The sequence below is a fragment of the Ascidiella aspersa genome, chromosome 9 (genome assembly GCF_963924565.1).
Source record: "Ascidiella aspersa chromosome 9, kaAscAspe10.2, whole genome shotgun sequence".
NCBI classification, from domain to species: Eukaryota; Metazoa; Chordata; class Ascidiacea; order Phlebobranchia; family Ascidiidae; genus Ascidiella; species Ascidiella aspersa.
In genome coordinates, this window is record NC_139455.1 from 9752927 (window position 1) to 9770071 (window position 17145).

General features: G+C 35.6%; 1 protein-coding gene across 1 annotated transcript; it reads left to right on the plus strand.

Moving 5' to 3' along the window:
- The first annotated feature begins 7338 nt into the window (after positions 1-7338).
- Positions 7339-15373, plus strand: LOC146132897 (mitochondrial potassium channel ATP-binding subunit-like). The gene is made up of 13 exons (XM_083396488.1): positions 7339-7597; positions 7930-8063; positions 8335-8499; positions 8880-9044; positions 9155-9336; positions 10149-10293; positions 10454-10571; positions 10642-10777; positions 11248-11420; positions 12874-13007; positions 13571-13793; positions 14240-14415; positions 14860-15373. Exons 1-13 carry the CDS (start codon positions 7339-7341, stop codon positions 14938-14940), a joined length of 2091 nt encoding a protein of 696 aa, XP_083252614.1. The 3' UTR covers positions 14941-15373.
- Positions 15374-17145: the final 1772 nt, after the last annotated feature.

The following is a 17145-nucleotide window of genomic DNA, read 5'->3' on the forward strand; positions in this document are numbered from 1 at the left end:
ATATATTCAGTCTGACACGCGGCTGGCTTTTACCACCACCAAACTACCAATTATTGTCAAAGCTAAATAAGCTCAACCATCACATTGACTCAATATGTATTAACTATAGGGCGATTATTTTTTGACTTGTCAAAAAAATCAAAATTTTGTCAAAATTTACACGTTAGGTCAAAATTTGTCAAATTTTTTTACGTCAAAATCGAATAAAAATGCTCATAAGTCGTTTACAAAATTGAAAAAAAACTGTAGTCAGCTTTTTGAAATTGATCGTTCATTTTTTTTTAATCGTTCAAATCTTTATCGTTCAATCAAAAAAAAAAAATTTTTTTAATTTATATTCAAAGTCATTTTAACCGTATTATATCTTCATAAGAGCAATATACGGTATAAAAAACGTGTGAATAACGACACCTAGGTTATTTAAATCAATATATTTCTAACAGGTCAATATTTTGTCAAAATTTCGTAGTAATAACTAATTAATGTGCTATCATGTTTATTGTGTGTTGTATTTGTATAGCATTTTATCATTACAACTATACCGTTTTCTGTATAAACCAGTTTTTTAATTAAAATAACGTTTCCTAACTGTTTCAAAAGGTTGAAAAAATAGGGGGGGCCATTGATTTCTTAAAATTTTCAAAAGTGGCCACGGTGTAAAAAAGGTTGGGAGCCCCTGCCCTATATGAACACAATTTAGAGAGACCCCGGTAGGTATGACTACAAGACACACCATATGACATCTTACTCAACGTCGAGTACAACCTGTCTCCAACTGAGCTACTTGTTGATTGGCAACCAAACGGATAGTTCCGTTAATATTTGTCGATTTTTTTTTTTTGACGTACTTCGTCGCAGATAAGCACAAAAGTATTTTGTTAGTAGAAATATACGCGGAACCCTTTGGAAGGTCATTATTGACTGATAGCTTAAGTGGACAAACGCTGTGACCAAAAGCTTCCGATAAATATCGATTAATTGTTATAGAATTTCCCAATTTTATTTTATTTATTTAGCGGTCTTAACCATTTTTTTTTTCGGTACTGAAAAATAAAGTAAACAAAAGTTGATATCTACAAGTACCGGTAAGCGATAATACCACATTGACAAAATTACGTTTACTGTCTTAGTCCAAATTGAAAGTTTATTGGCACCTTCGGCCCTTCGGGTCAGCCTTATATACATTACTGTTTGCCCGAATAAATTGCAAATCGTGATTTGTAAAATCTTGATTACCTAAATAATATGTTTCAACAAAAATAACAATTTCCAGGGAAAGTATTTTTACTATTAGCAGGTCAAAGTTTGGTTGAATGGTTCTTGGTAATATCAATCATGATGATCCACGATATTGTTTGCTCTCAAGCGGATGTCGGTCTTTTGCAAATTTGAGTAGCTTTCGTATCTGTTTGCCGATTGACGTGTTGGTGAAAGGCAGGCATCACAATAAAGCTTCTCCAGTTAATACGTTGCGTAACCTGTCAGCAAACATGTTTTTCGTCGTCGGTAACGTTGTTTAATCATAAAATGCCTTGTCATGTTCAGAGAAACTCTTAACCGAGACGCGAAGTGAGCCAATCATTATTATTAATTATTATTGCATCCTGTATCATTACAAAGAATTAAATAACCTTAATGCAAAACACATATTGTTTGACAGATAATTCAATGCACTATACCAGGGGTTTTCAAACATTTTAAAGACTTTTATCTGGTGGACCAGATGCAATTTTTTTTTGAATGATTCGTGCATTTCTTAGACCCTATTTCGTGCATATCTCGGAAGTTACTTACAAATATGTATAACTACACAAAAACAAATATAATATACAAATAAATTACAAAGTTAGCTAACTTTTAAAGACGTTTAGTAAATATATGTATTTACTTGGTTTTCCTTTCAATATGCCTATAGTGGATTGTATTTAGGGCTACAAACTTTTTATTGTGGTCCCCACTTTTATTGCGGAACCACTGAGCTAGACTAAATCGTTGCTATGTTATTGCACAAAAGTAGCGACCTAAGCGCTGTTGCCAAACGGCTTGGAATGTACTATCACAACTACCTAAGCGTTATTGACAAACGGTTTAGAATGTGAAATATTGCGACACATGTAACGGTGCCTGAACGAGATAACTTCAGTGTTTCTTTATTTCCTCCTGTGGAATTTATTCATAATATTCCATAGCAGAGTACGTATATGACGATTTATAAAGGCGACAAGAATTCTTGTAACGTTTGTAGACGACGACACTTTTTGTTAATAATATACTTTATCGATGTGTTGCGCCATATATATTTCCACGTTCGTGAGCTGTACTCACGTCATTTTGCAGTCGATTCTTCGTACTGTGCAATCTTGTTAGCAGAGTTTTTACAGTTAGCGTTTGGTTGACATTACAGTTAGCGTTTGGTCGACATTATGGTAATTCTTATTACCAGTGTTGCCTTTGACATGATCCCGAAAACAAGTAAAATCGAAAACTCATCTTTTAATGTCATTGGCGGACCAATTTGCCTTAACTTCCTCGTACTTCAAAGAATCTAAAGACCAGTGAAAATAGCTATACACCGGTGTAACATCAGTAGCCTACAGATTGAAATTGGCTCTACACCAACTCAAACAACACACTTTTTTGGGCGTATAAAAAAACTCAGTAACGAGTTTGTAGTGGTTGGTGAGGAATGACTGCTGGTGTTTGACAGTATGGAATGCCCAGGAATCCTCCGTAGCAACACCCTTTTCTATGGTTTGATCAATCATTATGACGGCCTTCTTATGCTTTTTGATGTCAAGTTGACCTAAAAATAGCTGTGTTTTCTATGGCATTTAAGGTATTGTCACATTTATAGATATTGAGTGCAAGCAGCACATAGCACTAGTGCAAAAGTTTAGATTCTGTTACATTATATATAACCTATTTTGTTTCCTAGCTTATTCAATTGATTTTAATTTGTCACTGTTAATACTGATTACTAATTAGTGATTACCAGTACTGATTAAAGTGATTAAAACGTTAAATTGGTAAACTTCTCTGAATATAAACTTGCAATGTCTATAGGCTTTGTAAAAAGAACAAAAACTCATATTGCAAGCAATTTGTTTTATGGACAAAGTTAGGATAAATAAAAATAATAATAGCATTTCTTTACCAAAAAACGCCTCAATGAAAATAATTTTTTCAACCATAGTCATTTGTCTAAACGACTTGTCAAGCCAAAGTCAGGGTACCCAAATGTCATTTAAAAACAGTGACTTGAGTGCATTTAAGTTAAGTCATAACATTGCTAGGACCCTAATTAGGGTCATAACTATTCTTTCCGTATATATGTTTTTGTTTGTTACGGTAATCCAATAAAATTTTAAAAAATAATAACATTACCATGGAAAGGCTGGAAGGAGTATATTTGATACCACTTTATGATTTAAACCTAAAGAAAAATCAGGATAGTTTTAAGTCCTAAAATTGTTATGGCTAAAACAAAATCCTATTTTCGGTACTTTCGGTACCTAGTACCCCCTTTTTACGTTCACTCAAAACTTATACACCCCAGCAGTCCACGCAATACACCGAATCTGTAGTAATCCTAATCGGAATACGGATAAGCAAGGCTGCAAGTATAGGAAATCCGTAGCATATCTTTATACAAATAAAAAATTCCATCAGTCATATTAATGCGAGTGTTGCTGTCGATTTTTTCAGTCAGATGTTTGAACCTAGGCAGTAACCCTGTTTCTATACCAAGCGTCTTTTTTTGATTTAAATTGAACAAGAGCAGACAATTTTTGCTCGCAAAGGTATCATGGGCATGCGAACAAGGATGGAAATCGCTTTTTCACAGAGATTTTAGGATTTAGGAATGTTGAGAAGCGATACCCAACATAATTTCACTGGTTAAGTAGCCCAAGTTACTCTTCCAAATGCGGACGGCGAAACCAAAATATGTGGCCCGTAGTGTGCTTTTGTTTTTTTGACCCGCACCACAAACATTCAGTTGCAGGCTTTTGAAGTTGCTTCAGGGCACCGTTGCATACCATATTTTGCTCTAACTAGTGTGTCACAAACTTTTAATTTAGATATCCTTAAGGTGTTAAATATATGTATATAAACTGTTATGCTTTTTAGACTGTAAAAATTACATACAAGTCGTTTCAACCAAAGAGTTTTAATTGAAATTCTTTGTTTTAACTAAGAGACTAAAATGCCGTTGGCCAAGGTAGAATTTTTTGGTAAAATTAGAATATAATAGAACTAGAATTCGAGCCAACAAGCAATTTACAAATTAGATTAGAATTAGAATTAGTCGCCTTTACTCTAATTCGCTCAATTAGAAAACTAGAATTATCTAGTTGTCCAAGTCTGTCTGCTACACCTCTGTACACTCCATCCAAGTAGTACGCGCCAAAATGATGGTGCACCCTGGGGTGTACGATACACCCGGTTGAAAAGCACTGGCCTAGTATTCGTAGTTTTTGTTTTCCAGGAGCTTGTTGTCTTTATTTTATAGAACTTGACGCTATAATCGGAAATTTAAATTCATTTATTTTATTGTTTATATAAATGAGCAAGTGAGTGTGTATGGGTGTCACTATATCTGCTTTTTTGGGCGCGCTTCAGTGAAATTCTTGCATTGGCAGTTAAAATGCCGCCCAAGAGCGCGGCGTCGTCAAACATGGTCAAATTGTGCGTAACCGCGCAAAACGTTTTCAAACATGGTTGACGCAATACCTGTTAAAAAGGTGAAGTACGTCGCCTTGATATACTCGAAGTCAGGGGTCGGGAACCAATGGCTCGCGAGCTATATATGGCTCTTTGTAGGACGCCATATGGCATTCTTAATAATCTTTAAACTGCACGCTGCCGCAGCGCACTTCCCAACTTTAATTTTCCGTTATAAACACAATTTTTGGCAATTCGGGCGAATCCTATTTATTTTTTCGGGGCTGGTATTACGTTCAACGGATATCTTTATATCCCAAACACCCTATTCCTACAATGGAACTTTTTTATCCAAGTTGTGCTTCAAGCTTGAACTCGTTAGCCAACCACAATGCTTCTAGTGATTAATAACTGTATCATTTGATAAGCGAACACCCAGTTCAAACTAGCAGCGGACAAGTTAGCATATAGGAGATGCTACTCGCAAATATCAAAGTTGCGAACAGCAAGTCGTTAACAAAGAAGAAGTTCGTTTACAAGCGGAAAGCAGGCTTAAATACACAAAACCCTGTGTTGACCGCATGAGAAAATGCAAGCCAGTAAGCACTTTACATTGTAGTGCAAGTAGACAATAAATCTGGGGCATAAGCCGATACAGCGTAAATTGCACCGTAAACACCAAAAGCTCTTAGTCGGTAATTATAGTCGTGCGCTCTACAGAATCCTCTAGCAATCTTGCAAGGGTCACGGTGATTTCCTATATCACATATTTATTGCAACAAACTAAGGTAATTCATTTATTCACAAGTGAATATTCTGTTTTCTGTCTTTGGAATGAGAACAAAATAAACGACACTGCTCAATTTACTTTTTTTTAACCTATACCTAGATGTTAAGAAAGTATATTATGGATATTATGGAAGTACAACCAAGAATATTTGAATAATTTTAATTATGGGTAATAACCGTTTTGTTATAGGGGAATCACCTTTTTATGTTGTTGTTCTTTACGCATGACTTACTTTAACTTGTTGTATACTTTATTTATTTAAATCAGGGGTCACCAAACAACGGTCCGCTGGCCAAATCCAGCCGCCAGTTTAATTCATCCAACCCGCAATCAAGTAAAATAAGTTCGAAACAAAATTTTATATCCGGCTCGCGTTTTTCTATCGTTACTACAACCTACGACTACCAGTCCTTACAGCTATCCAGCTTTTTATAAAAAAAATTGGTGAGCCCTTAATTTCAAAGGCGTGATATCAGGACATCAGACATTGTTAACAACAAACATTAAAATGTCTGGCCAATAATTGAATATGGTACTCAAGCATTAAATATAGACCTTATTACAATTATCATGAAATTAATGAAATATAAAACGTCCAACGAATATCAGCATACATTATTTGGAAATTAAAAGATACATCTTGCGTAGCTATGTTAAACATATAGCTTTACGGAGCTATATCAAACGTATAATGTTTTAAAAATTCAACTTTTCAGCTTATAAATTATACACTATGGACAGAACTGTTTAAAGTTTTGTAAAAATTTAGTAAACATAATCATGTGGAGGATGTAATATAGTTCAAGGCCAGATTGGACACTTTGGATGTTACACTAAAATTTGCAGAGCTACCACAATGCTATTTCTAAATTTGCACGGCTGAAAATACTATACTGAAAACTATTAGCGCAAGTGAAGTTTTGCAGGTTTAAGTGAAGTTTAAAAATATACTTTGCACAAAAGTTTTTTTGTGAATGGAACCCCCTTGACGAAATTAATGCACAAGCATATACTTCTAAAATTGTTCTTGCACCTTCATGTCACTTTTTGTGCAGTCATGGCAAAGCTGTACCCTCTTTTTTGTGTCATGTTGTTATTAGGCTTTTATTTTCGCATCATTTTGTAAGCCGTGTCCATTGTGTTGTTTTTTTTTTGTTGGACTGCACATTTATGTTTTTCGATGAGTTGCAGGTATATTAACCTCGTAAAATTATCTAAACAAGTCGTTAAAACCATGGAACATCAAAAAATATATTTTAAATAGTTTTAAAACATTTAAGAAAAAACGGTGCACAGGGGGGTTTTATATGAGCACAAAATTGACTACATAACAGCAGCATCTAAATAAAAAAAAGACAGGTTATGATTGATTAAAAAAGCATTTGTTAAACACTCGTTGTTTATTAATGTGTGATGCAAAATCTCTGAAATTGGCAGATTGAAAATAATGCAGTTGCACATTCAGCTGTGATACATCCACAATCCACACCCTTTTCTGAAAATTTTGTCCACTGCTTAAACTCCCCTTCAGCATATCCAAAGTTTCCAGACTGGTGTATTGTTAGAATCTTATTAGAGATATACTGATATATCGGTTTACCGATAATATTTTTTCTACCGATAAATCGGTAGAAAAAAAAAATTGGGTTTTAGCATTACGCCAATTTAATATGCAAAATAATAGTTTAATATTTAAGAAAGGTATATAGACTATCGGTTGGCAAAATTGTAAAAAATCGGGTATCGGTACCGGTCTAAAGAATTGATCTCTAAATCTTATACAATCTAAAATTGTTACATTTGTTTGTAATACACAAATTTAGTTTACCCAAGTGTTGTTATTTTAAGTGCACCAATAACTGTATTTTTTTTTCACAGAACAAACAATGAATCTGCCAAATGTTTTTAGCCATGTTTTTAAAAAAGGTTTTGTTTCTGGACAAAGTAATTTTACCTTAAAAATATGTAAGAGCTGCACAAGCTTAAAACAACGAAAACTAGTATTGCATCTTAAAACTTTTATCTCCAAAACTCGTCTTTACCAGCCAAGTAAAGCACATTCAAGACTCTTGCAATGCACTTTATTATCAGCTTCATCCGGTGCTATGTTAACAGCACTTTTGCATTCCAAACATTCTACCACAGGTAAAATTGACTTACCTATTGAATAGAGTATATAATGTTTTCTCTCGAATTGTCTTGTTTATCAACAACCTTTTGAAGTTTTAATGGTTATTTCGTATTACCGTATTGATCTTTTATTGGCATTTTTTAAATGTGCAAATTAGATCCTAAAATATTTCAGCATTACAGTTCACAGAATGCAATTACTATTGGTACTGCCTTAGATTATTATAATAGATTTATAATTCATCCCAAATAATAAAGCTTAGACATTGATCTGTTTAATTTAAGATTGATTTATTACTTTAATTAATCTGCAATTATTTCTTTTCCACCCAACATTTTGATTTCAGACAAAATATTTTGCCAAGTAGTTGCAGCAGAGGAGCTTCCTATTGCCAGGGAAAAAGGGGGAAACTTTCCGTGGACAAACTTCTTTTATGAGTATATTATTCCTGAAATCCTCCCTTTGGCTTGTGCAATTATTGTAAGACAAATTGAATGTATTTTGATAAATTTGCTAACCATTAATCTAAAATTAGTACACTCAAGTGTTGGCCATAAAATTAATGTAAATCTGTGACTTAGATGTAATTTGAAGAATATGATAGGTTAACTCAGGTCATTTTTGACAGTTTTTAGAGTTCCTAGACCAAAGGGTTTGAGAAAACTTATAAAAACAAAACATATGTAGTTTTAAGGGTCAAGTTATTGGGAAACATATGTATAAGTACATGTCATGTTTGTATGTTATTCAGACTGCATTACTTGGTGCAGCAATGAATATGAGGATACCAATTGCACTTGGTGACTTCGTAAATATTCTTCATGAAAATATTGATGGCAATATAGCTGACTTCAGGGAATACTTGGATGCCCTGTATGGACCTGCGATGAATTTAATTTCCTTATACATTGCACAGGTATTTTCATTTGTGTTGTTTAGGGATAAGTCACTTCGACAGCACTTAATTGAAGATTTATCACAGTCAAGTGTTTTGACAGTAATTTAGTTATTGGGAACGAAATTCAATAAAAACCCGTTGTCTATTTTAACAGAATTAGTATAATTTAAACACATATACTAATTTTATATAAACTATTTTGTTCTTTGCTGTTAAAAAATGTTTCTATGGTGTTAAGCATATTTTCCAATTTACTTTTAGATGTTGTGAAATCTAAGGCAATATATTATGTTTTAGGTACAATGCTGTTTTTCAATTCAAATTGACTTAATTATTTTACTTTGATACTGTTTTAAGTTCAATAATATCTTTTTAAAGCAAATAATTTTTTTTAATAGGGTATCACTACGTTTGCATACATCAGTCTATTAAGTCATGTGGGTGAAAACATTGCTTGCAAATTGCGCAAAAATCTCTTCAGCAGCTACCTTCACCAAGATGTTGCTTTCTATGATAAACACAGGACTGGCGAACTAATTGATCGACTAACATCTGATGTCCAGGTTCCTTTATACAACTTACTTTTTAATAGAATTAACATTTGATGAATAAACCAAACAGAATAATGTTTTTTGAAATGTTTTTGAATATAATTGCTTATCTTTTCTTACAGGATTTCAAAAGCTCTTTTAAGTTGTGTATATCACAAGGGATTAGGTGTGTAGCCCAAACAGCAGGCTGCATAGGTTCGTTGTACTCTACCTCACCAACACTTACTTTAGTGCTTGGCATATCTATTCCTTTACTTGTGGCTGGTGGAGCGTTGTTTGGTGCATCACTCAGGATATTATCGGTGTGAGTAGAGGTTTACTATTAAAATGTTTGTAAAGTGCTCTAATGCAGTACTGGTAAATTAGGTATAGGCCATAATTAAATGTGCAACCTGTTTTATTTTAGAAAGTGTATTTGTAGCGTTAGGAAGTTATATTTCTATTTTACCCACTGTGTTGCCTAACTTGAGGTCACAAATCACATGATCGATGTCCACTGATGTGTGACCAACACCCTAACCAAGCATTATCGGCGTTTAGTGATGGATTCTACTTAATGCTATTTAAAAAGATACAGGCTGATATAACAGCTTTAAGCACTGCGTTACGTTATCGCATGTACCAAGATTTGTGAATATACTCAGCATGCCAATATCATGAGTGAAGTGACTCTGTCTTGAGTTAAAGAAGTTAAGGACAAGTATCTTAGCAGCCTGCTCCTTGTAGTGAGGTGTGACCAGGAACGCGTAACAGACTTATGGCCCGTTTACACCACAGATGCACTGAGCTGAGCTGGGCGTGAAATTGTTTTCACTACAGCTGCGCTAAGCTGGTAGTAAAAATCGCTCCAAAACTTAACGTTTTTCTAAAGCTGCACTGGGCGTGTAATAATTGCTCTAATCGTATTTTTTCCAGCTGTATGGGTCTTGAGTTTAGCAGAGCGTGAAACGCTCGCCACAATAGAATTTAAATGCAAATTACGCTTTGCTCAGCTCAGTGCAGCTGTAGTGTAAACGGGCCTTTAGGCAGCCGTCGGCCCTCTCCTTAATATCCAGCGCCTACTTACCCATAGCAACTACAACCCTCCTAAACAGTAGAATATTTGAATTATTTAAGATTGTCACAACAACACACAGCTGATGCAACTGGAAAAGCCAATGAGGTTATTGCCAATTTTCGCACAGTCCGTGCTTTTGCAAATGAACCTTTGGAAGAAAAACATTACGGAATGCTTGCAGAGAAATCTTGTCAAATAAGCCAGGTTAGTCCTAAATTTTCGGGGTGACCTTAATGTTTTTTTATTGGATATTCTTAAATATTTTGTGGTGAGTTAAAACTTCAAAATATTTCTTTTGAATTTTTAACTATTGTTCACTGTGGCTGGCACTTCAAAGGTTCTAAAGCTGAATATTGTTGTGCAGTATCTCGGACTTGGCATTGGTGTCTTTCAAGCTGCAACGAACATAGCACTTAACGGAATGGTGCTCGGTGTGATTTACGCTGGTGGCTATCTCGTAGCCACAGATGAGCTAAATGCAGGTAAGAAGTCAAATCAGCGTCAGCTAGACGTTTTGAGGGGGTGTTAAACGACTTGTGCTCTACCTTAAAGGCCAGCTGATGTCCTTTCTGGTGTCAGCGCAGATGATTCAACGCTCCCTGGCTTCACTTTCGGTGTTATCTGGCTCAGCTGTTCGCGGTCTCAGCGCCGGATCAAGGGTCTTTGAATACATCAACACTAAGTCAAGGTAAGACCGAGCAGATGCGCTGTCAGTTTCGTGCCTAACTTAGCAGCGCGTTCGAGGTACTCTCGCATCAGATAAACTATTTCACGGGATCGCGTGCGTCCATACCAAAATCATCAAGGCATTGGCCACTACGGAAGCAAGCCTGCGGTGAGTCACGAACTGGGCCATTTCGTGGCTATCGCATTTCGCCTTATGCTTTATTTTAATTATTTTTGTTAGCGCAAATATCTACACCTAATTAAAATATCAATTGCGCTGAACAAAACGTAAGTCAGACCGCGGTTTGTACCGGTAGAAAATAAAACTCGTATTGCTAGTATTTTATACGCTAAATTTGATTGCACAATGAAAGAACGCGAAGATCAAAATGCCAATGATTTAATTAAAAAAATAATAGTTTAATGAGCTAACCTCAAAAACAAATTGGGTGCGTAAGTCGTATTTTTTCTAAAAAAATTAATTTGCTTTAGCGTTGACATCAATGGCGGAAAAAAGATTCCCTATCACTGCCTGCTTGGGCATTTACAATTTCACAACGTCAGCTTCGAATATCCAGAAAGAACTAACCACCAGGTTTTGCAAGATGTCAACATTGACATACAACCGTGCCAAAAAGTTGCGTTATGTGGATTGTCTGGAGCAGGTAAATTAGATAGATAAACCATATACAAGTTGCCTTCGTTTCTTGACCAGCTCCCACTAAGCCTGTGCAGCTCATTCGGTAAGTCCCGGTATGTCTGCGTTAATATCAGATCTAGGTGTAAGACTGGGGTCGGCAACCTAGTGTAATTCATCGGGCCCGCCGCCTCTTTGACAAACTATACACGAGTTCATTTCAAATACCTAATGACTATTTTAATTACGTAAGTTCGAAAAATGTTCGCGCTTCGTGCGAATGATCTTACTACGTCCGGTTTGTTAACGTTTTGATGCTGAATTTTGAACTAGATCAGCGCTTCTTTACCGTTGCGCCGTGGAAAGCTGCCAAGTGCGTCGCGGACAAACCGAAAACGTATTCAAAAATATTTAACATATATTTTTTAACATTTTCAGCAATGTAATAAAAAAGAAATTTGAATGGAAATGCCGTTATACCAAAAAAAAATCGCGCTCGCTTCGCTCGCCCGGTGCGCCCAAACTTATAACGGTTATCAAACGCTGAACTAGATTAACTAACTATTAAAGTTGTACCGTGTCTTCGAAGTAGTTTTAGATGTCGCGCTAATCGAAAAACACCCGGGAAAAACGATCTCCATTTAGTATTTGCAGGTGGCGACAGACGTGCTTGTAATTTAGCTTAGTCCCGTACATGGATCTACCAAATCAAATCACACATATTTCACGGTCTTGGTTTAGTTTTTCGCCGGAAGTTAACGATTGCACACTAAGCGGTTTCGCAGCTGGCGCCTGGCAGGATTGTCGATAACGCACGTGTTCGCTTTGCGTCTAAATGTTCGCTTTTGATGGACGTTAATTGGCTGTTTCGGATGATTTTTTTCTTGTTTATGACGTCATTACCATCGCTATTTTATGACGTCATATCCGTCAATATTTTATGAAGTCATTAACATCAGACGAAAAAACAACGGGGAATTCCCTAAGTTGAAAATTCGGAACCCCCCCTTTTTGAATTTCTGGATACGCCCCTGTTACCGGTAATAGTTCGATATTAGGGTAGTATAGTTGTTGTTCGTTACAAAACTAATATAGGTATTTCAGCCATGATTTGCGATCCACTAAAACAATTTTACTGAAAAACAAAATATTTTTATAAATAGTAGCTTAACAAGTGGTAACTAAAATTTTAACGCTAAAGCAATTTTGGGCCTAATAACCTCAAAAAACACCTTAAAAAGGTTCAATTTTATCTATTTTGTCTCGTTAGGCACCGTTGGGCGACATTTACGACATTTTCTGTCCAAAATATTGTTTATCAGTACCATAATGAAATATACAGTATCGGACATCAGTAGTAGTTTAAACTATTACGCACGTGCTATGTTTGTTAAATGGCACAATGCCAAACACGCTTTCAATCGTTGCTGCATTCCATCCCTAGTACCCTGAACTATTTGTATGTTGCTACCTGTTTTCAGGCAAGTCGACATTGGCGAGCATTGTTGAGAGATTCTACGAACCTACGTCAGGTCACGTGACTCTTGATGGTGTCGACTTGAAAGAACTGGATCCATCTTGGCTAAGAGGAACTGTGATCGGATACATTAACCAGGTATCAACTCATGATCTTTTATTTGTCAATGCCGTATAAACAGAAACTTAAACTCGAATTCATCCAATGTTACCTGTTTGTTGGCGTTTTTAAACGTTTGATCATTGTTATCAATATGATTTGCAAATCTTTCTAGTTTCTCGTCATTTTGTTTGCAACTCTTCTATTGCTCAGTAATTAAAAACACGCACTTTGAACTTTAGAGAGCCTTTAACTTTGTCGAAACCGATTTCCAAATCTCTATATTTGTTTTGACCAATCGACAATGGTCCTACAGAAATCCATCATATATAATTGTATTGTGAGAATAACAACGGTAATCGCTCTTTCTTTCTTATAATGCCTTTTTGCCGCAGATAACCAACTGTATGCCGTCAACCCAAAATTGCTCTAATTAGATAGTGATATGTAAATCCATTGTAACGGCGACGGTTGCTGAAATTTCAATCTATAGCTCTATTGTGTCATACCACATTTTCTATTTTAGTATATTGCGTAATTCTGAACATCGTGGGAGTTAAAACCAATAACACAATAAACTATGCCAAAATACATTGTCGCAGGAACCTGTCCTCTTCTCGGGAACGATCGAAGAAAACATTCTCTACGGTTGTCCCAACGCATCCGCTGATGAAGTGAGGAAGGTGGCAAGGCTGGCCAACGCGCATTCCTTTATCGAGCAATTTCCGCGCGGTTACGACACTGTGGTGGGGGAGAGGGGTGCGGCGCTCTCTGGTGGCCAAAAACAAAGGATCGCAATTGCGCGCGCCCTACTTAAGAATCCAAGTAAGAATGTATTTTTATTCTTGCAGACATCCATTACGCAGGTTTTCCAAGTGAATTATAGGTAAAGCTTGCTTCTTATACTACTTATCGGTGTAGCCCATCGTCATGGACACTTAATACATATGTTTTTCGAACGCCTCAGTTGTTTTGCGTTTTAAAAAAGACTTATTATCGGTTAACTAACTAGGTGCTAGACATCCTGACCTAAATGTTATACCGAAAAACATGGAAAAATCATTAACGGAGATTGTTTTCAAGAATTGGGACGTTTATGGGTCTGTGATGAAATGTATTAGTTTTTTAATTTTGTGAAAATGTATGATTTAGTATGTTTATTGGGAAAGTGTTGTTCAAGTGCTACAATAAGCATAAATGTACGATAAAAATAAGAAATCTATGATATGAGTGGAAATCCGATCTAGTGACGTACAAATTCTCTAATACAGGTGTTTTAATCCTGGACGAGGCCACAAGTGCATTAGATGCTGAGTCTGAACGCTTGGTCCAGAATGCCTTGGACCGCGTGATGACCAACCGAACAGTTCTTATTATTGCGCATCGCCTCAGTACAATACGTAATGCCGACGTCATTGCTGTCATGAAGCATGGTTCGGTCGTGGAGGTAACTAGTTTGTGTTGTTACTTGTAATTTGATAAAGGGTAAAAAATAGTAAAGTATCTAAACGTCAAACAAGTGTTTAGAGTTAGAGAATCAGCGTTCGAGAATGTCTCTGTTGTTTTGGAATATAGTTCGCCGCCTTTACACTACCAGTAATTTTGTTTCCAAATACGATTGTTAAATAATAATATTATTGTTCGTTTGTTTGATTTTTATGATAATTTTGTTATTAATTAAATTTTAAAAGATTTCACCTACACTAGTTTTTATTATTAAGCTCTGATGTTTGGATTTAGTGTACATTACCGCAATTCTTACTTTTTGCTGGCTACGTAAACTCTTGCTGCAATGCATAGTAATTAATACGCCAAAACATCGAAGACCCAAAACTGGATCCTACGATTCTATTTGTAGGCCTAAATGTAAACTATATGTTGGAATATTCAGGTGGGAAAACACGAAGAACTTAAAAAGAGAAAAGGATTTTACGCCGACCTCATCAAGCTTCAAGAAAGTGACGCATTTTAAATGATCTCATTCTTATGCATGTTTTACAAATTAATTAGGCAACTTGTATTTTATTCACAACATGTTTTCACGATGCATATGTTATTCTACACTTTTAGCAAAGATATGCAGTTTTATTTATGTTGTTTTTAGTATCGAAAACACAGGGAAAGGTTGTTTTTTTATTGCAATATACTTGATTCCTGTTGTTCGTGTTTTTTTTTAAAAAAACAATGAACACATTTTAGTGGTTGTCACATGCCACAAAATTATTTTTTCCCAAGATATCCCGAATCCTGACAAACACGAAGCCATTAAAAAATAGTGTGAAAATGCTACTTCATGTGAGCTTTTTTTAGCGACTACTAAATAATGTGTTGTGCGATGTACAATTACATGCAACTTTTATGAAACACTTTGCAATTTTCTAAGTGTACAGTACACTTGGTTTCGCGCGCCGTTTTCGCATAATATTTAATAAAATACTAGTATGGTTCAAGGCAGTGTTTTCCAACGTAGGGGGGTGGGGGTTACCGCCCCTCTGTAGGCGTTGAGTATGTGCTTGATTTTATGAGCGGCTAACCAGCATTAGGGACATTGGTGGGATTCAGCCGGTTCGCACCGGTTCTATTGAAACGTCTCACAAAATTTTATAAGATCAGCGAACCAGTTAGCATTACTGGTTACTTTCAATTGATTTTTCGATTTTTTTAATGTGCAATGGTATAGTTCGCACGTAACATTTATACATTGTGGTAATTTTTATAATTCAAGAGACGAAGGCTGCTTTTCAGCGTGGCTGTTAGCAGTGATGGGATTCAGCCGATTCGCACCATTTTTACTATGTTGTACAGGCCAATTTTAATAGTGAAAACCTGATAGTTTCATCATTTATTTTTTGTTGTTCCTATCATTCCCTTGTATGATACAGTGTTAATCTATGCTCGCTGCCCAGTTTATTTGCCTAAAATATGACGTTTGTAACAGAACCGGCTAAAAAATATGATTTTTGTGATAGAACAGCTGACAAAAAATGAATCCCACCACTGATTAGGAGGCGTTTGTAATCTAAAACGCTCTATAAACTATAGTTCTGTTTATAAAGCACCTGTTAGCCTGCAAATATTATTTAAAAAGTACTGTTCAAGCTTGTATATCAGAGTAGTCAACTAGAGACTGAGTGTTTCTCGACACAAATCCGCTAAATGTATGAAAACTCGGCCCAAAACTAGTTTGTTTGTTAACTTTAAATAATTTATTTACGGAAATCTTTTTCATGTTATGTTTTGCCCTTTTAAATGGAATATGTTCAACTTCAATCGCCTTAGTAAAGTTTTAAAGTTTACATGTGTTCAAATGAATATATAGTAACTGTATTCATTTTTACTGTTTTCGCAAGCTGCTATTTAGGTTGGTTTGTATTTTAAGATGCTATACCGAAGTATTTTTTAACCTTTCATCACGACGACCCAAATATTAAGCTTAAATGTAACAGCGAAGCTCCGGCGTCCAATCTAAATCAATTGGCAACTTGTATTTTATGCGCGACATTTGATACATATGCTATTCTAAACTTTTAGCAAAGATAAGCAGTTTTATTTATGTTGTTTTTAGTATCGAAAACACCGAGAAATTTTTTTTATTGATTGTAATAGACGTGATTTCTGTTGTTCGTGTATTTTGCTTCACGCGGCAATGAACAATTTTAGTGCTTGAGGCCATTTTAAAGGGAATATTTTCAAATTAAAACGGCTTAGTAATGTTTTAATGTTTACGTGTGGTCCCACAGAAATGCGATTTCTGCCAAATGACTATGGGTAATGCATTTTTATTATTTTTGCAAATTTATGACGTCCTTGCAACAATACGAGCTGCTAGGTTCGTTTGTATTTTAGTATGCTATACCGCAGTGTTTCTCAACCTTATATCGACGATCCAAATATTAAGCGTAATATACCAGCGAAGCTTTGGCGCCCCAATTCTATGTTTTTGTAAGTAAACAAAACGTACACGCAGTTTTATTTATTAATTTTAAAGAAATCTTACTTTGGACCGATCTCTATAAATCTAACTATTTGAACTACTGCAGTCGGCTAAATTAAACGGCGAACTGTCGGTCGCGACCCATTGGTTAAAAAACACTGCTCTAACGGTAGGTACTAGAGCACTTTTTTAACAAATACACGTTAGCTATTAATATACTCAAAAATATACACAATCTTCTAA

Coding starts and splice junctions, on each gene's coding strand:
- LOC146132897 (XM_083396488.1), top strand. CDS start 7,339: ATGAATCTGCCAAATGTTTTTAGCCATGTTTTTAAAAAAGGTTTTGTT. Junction 10,572..10,641: donor CACAGATGAGCTAAATGCAG/GTAAGAAGTCAA, acceptor TCTACCTTAAAG/GCCAGCTGATGTCCTTTCTG. Junction 10,778..11,247: donor TACATCAACACTAAGTCAAG/GTAAGACCGAGC, acceptor AATTTGCTTTAG/CGTTGACATCAATGGCGGAA.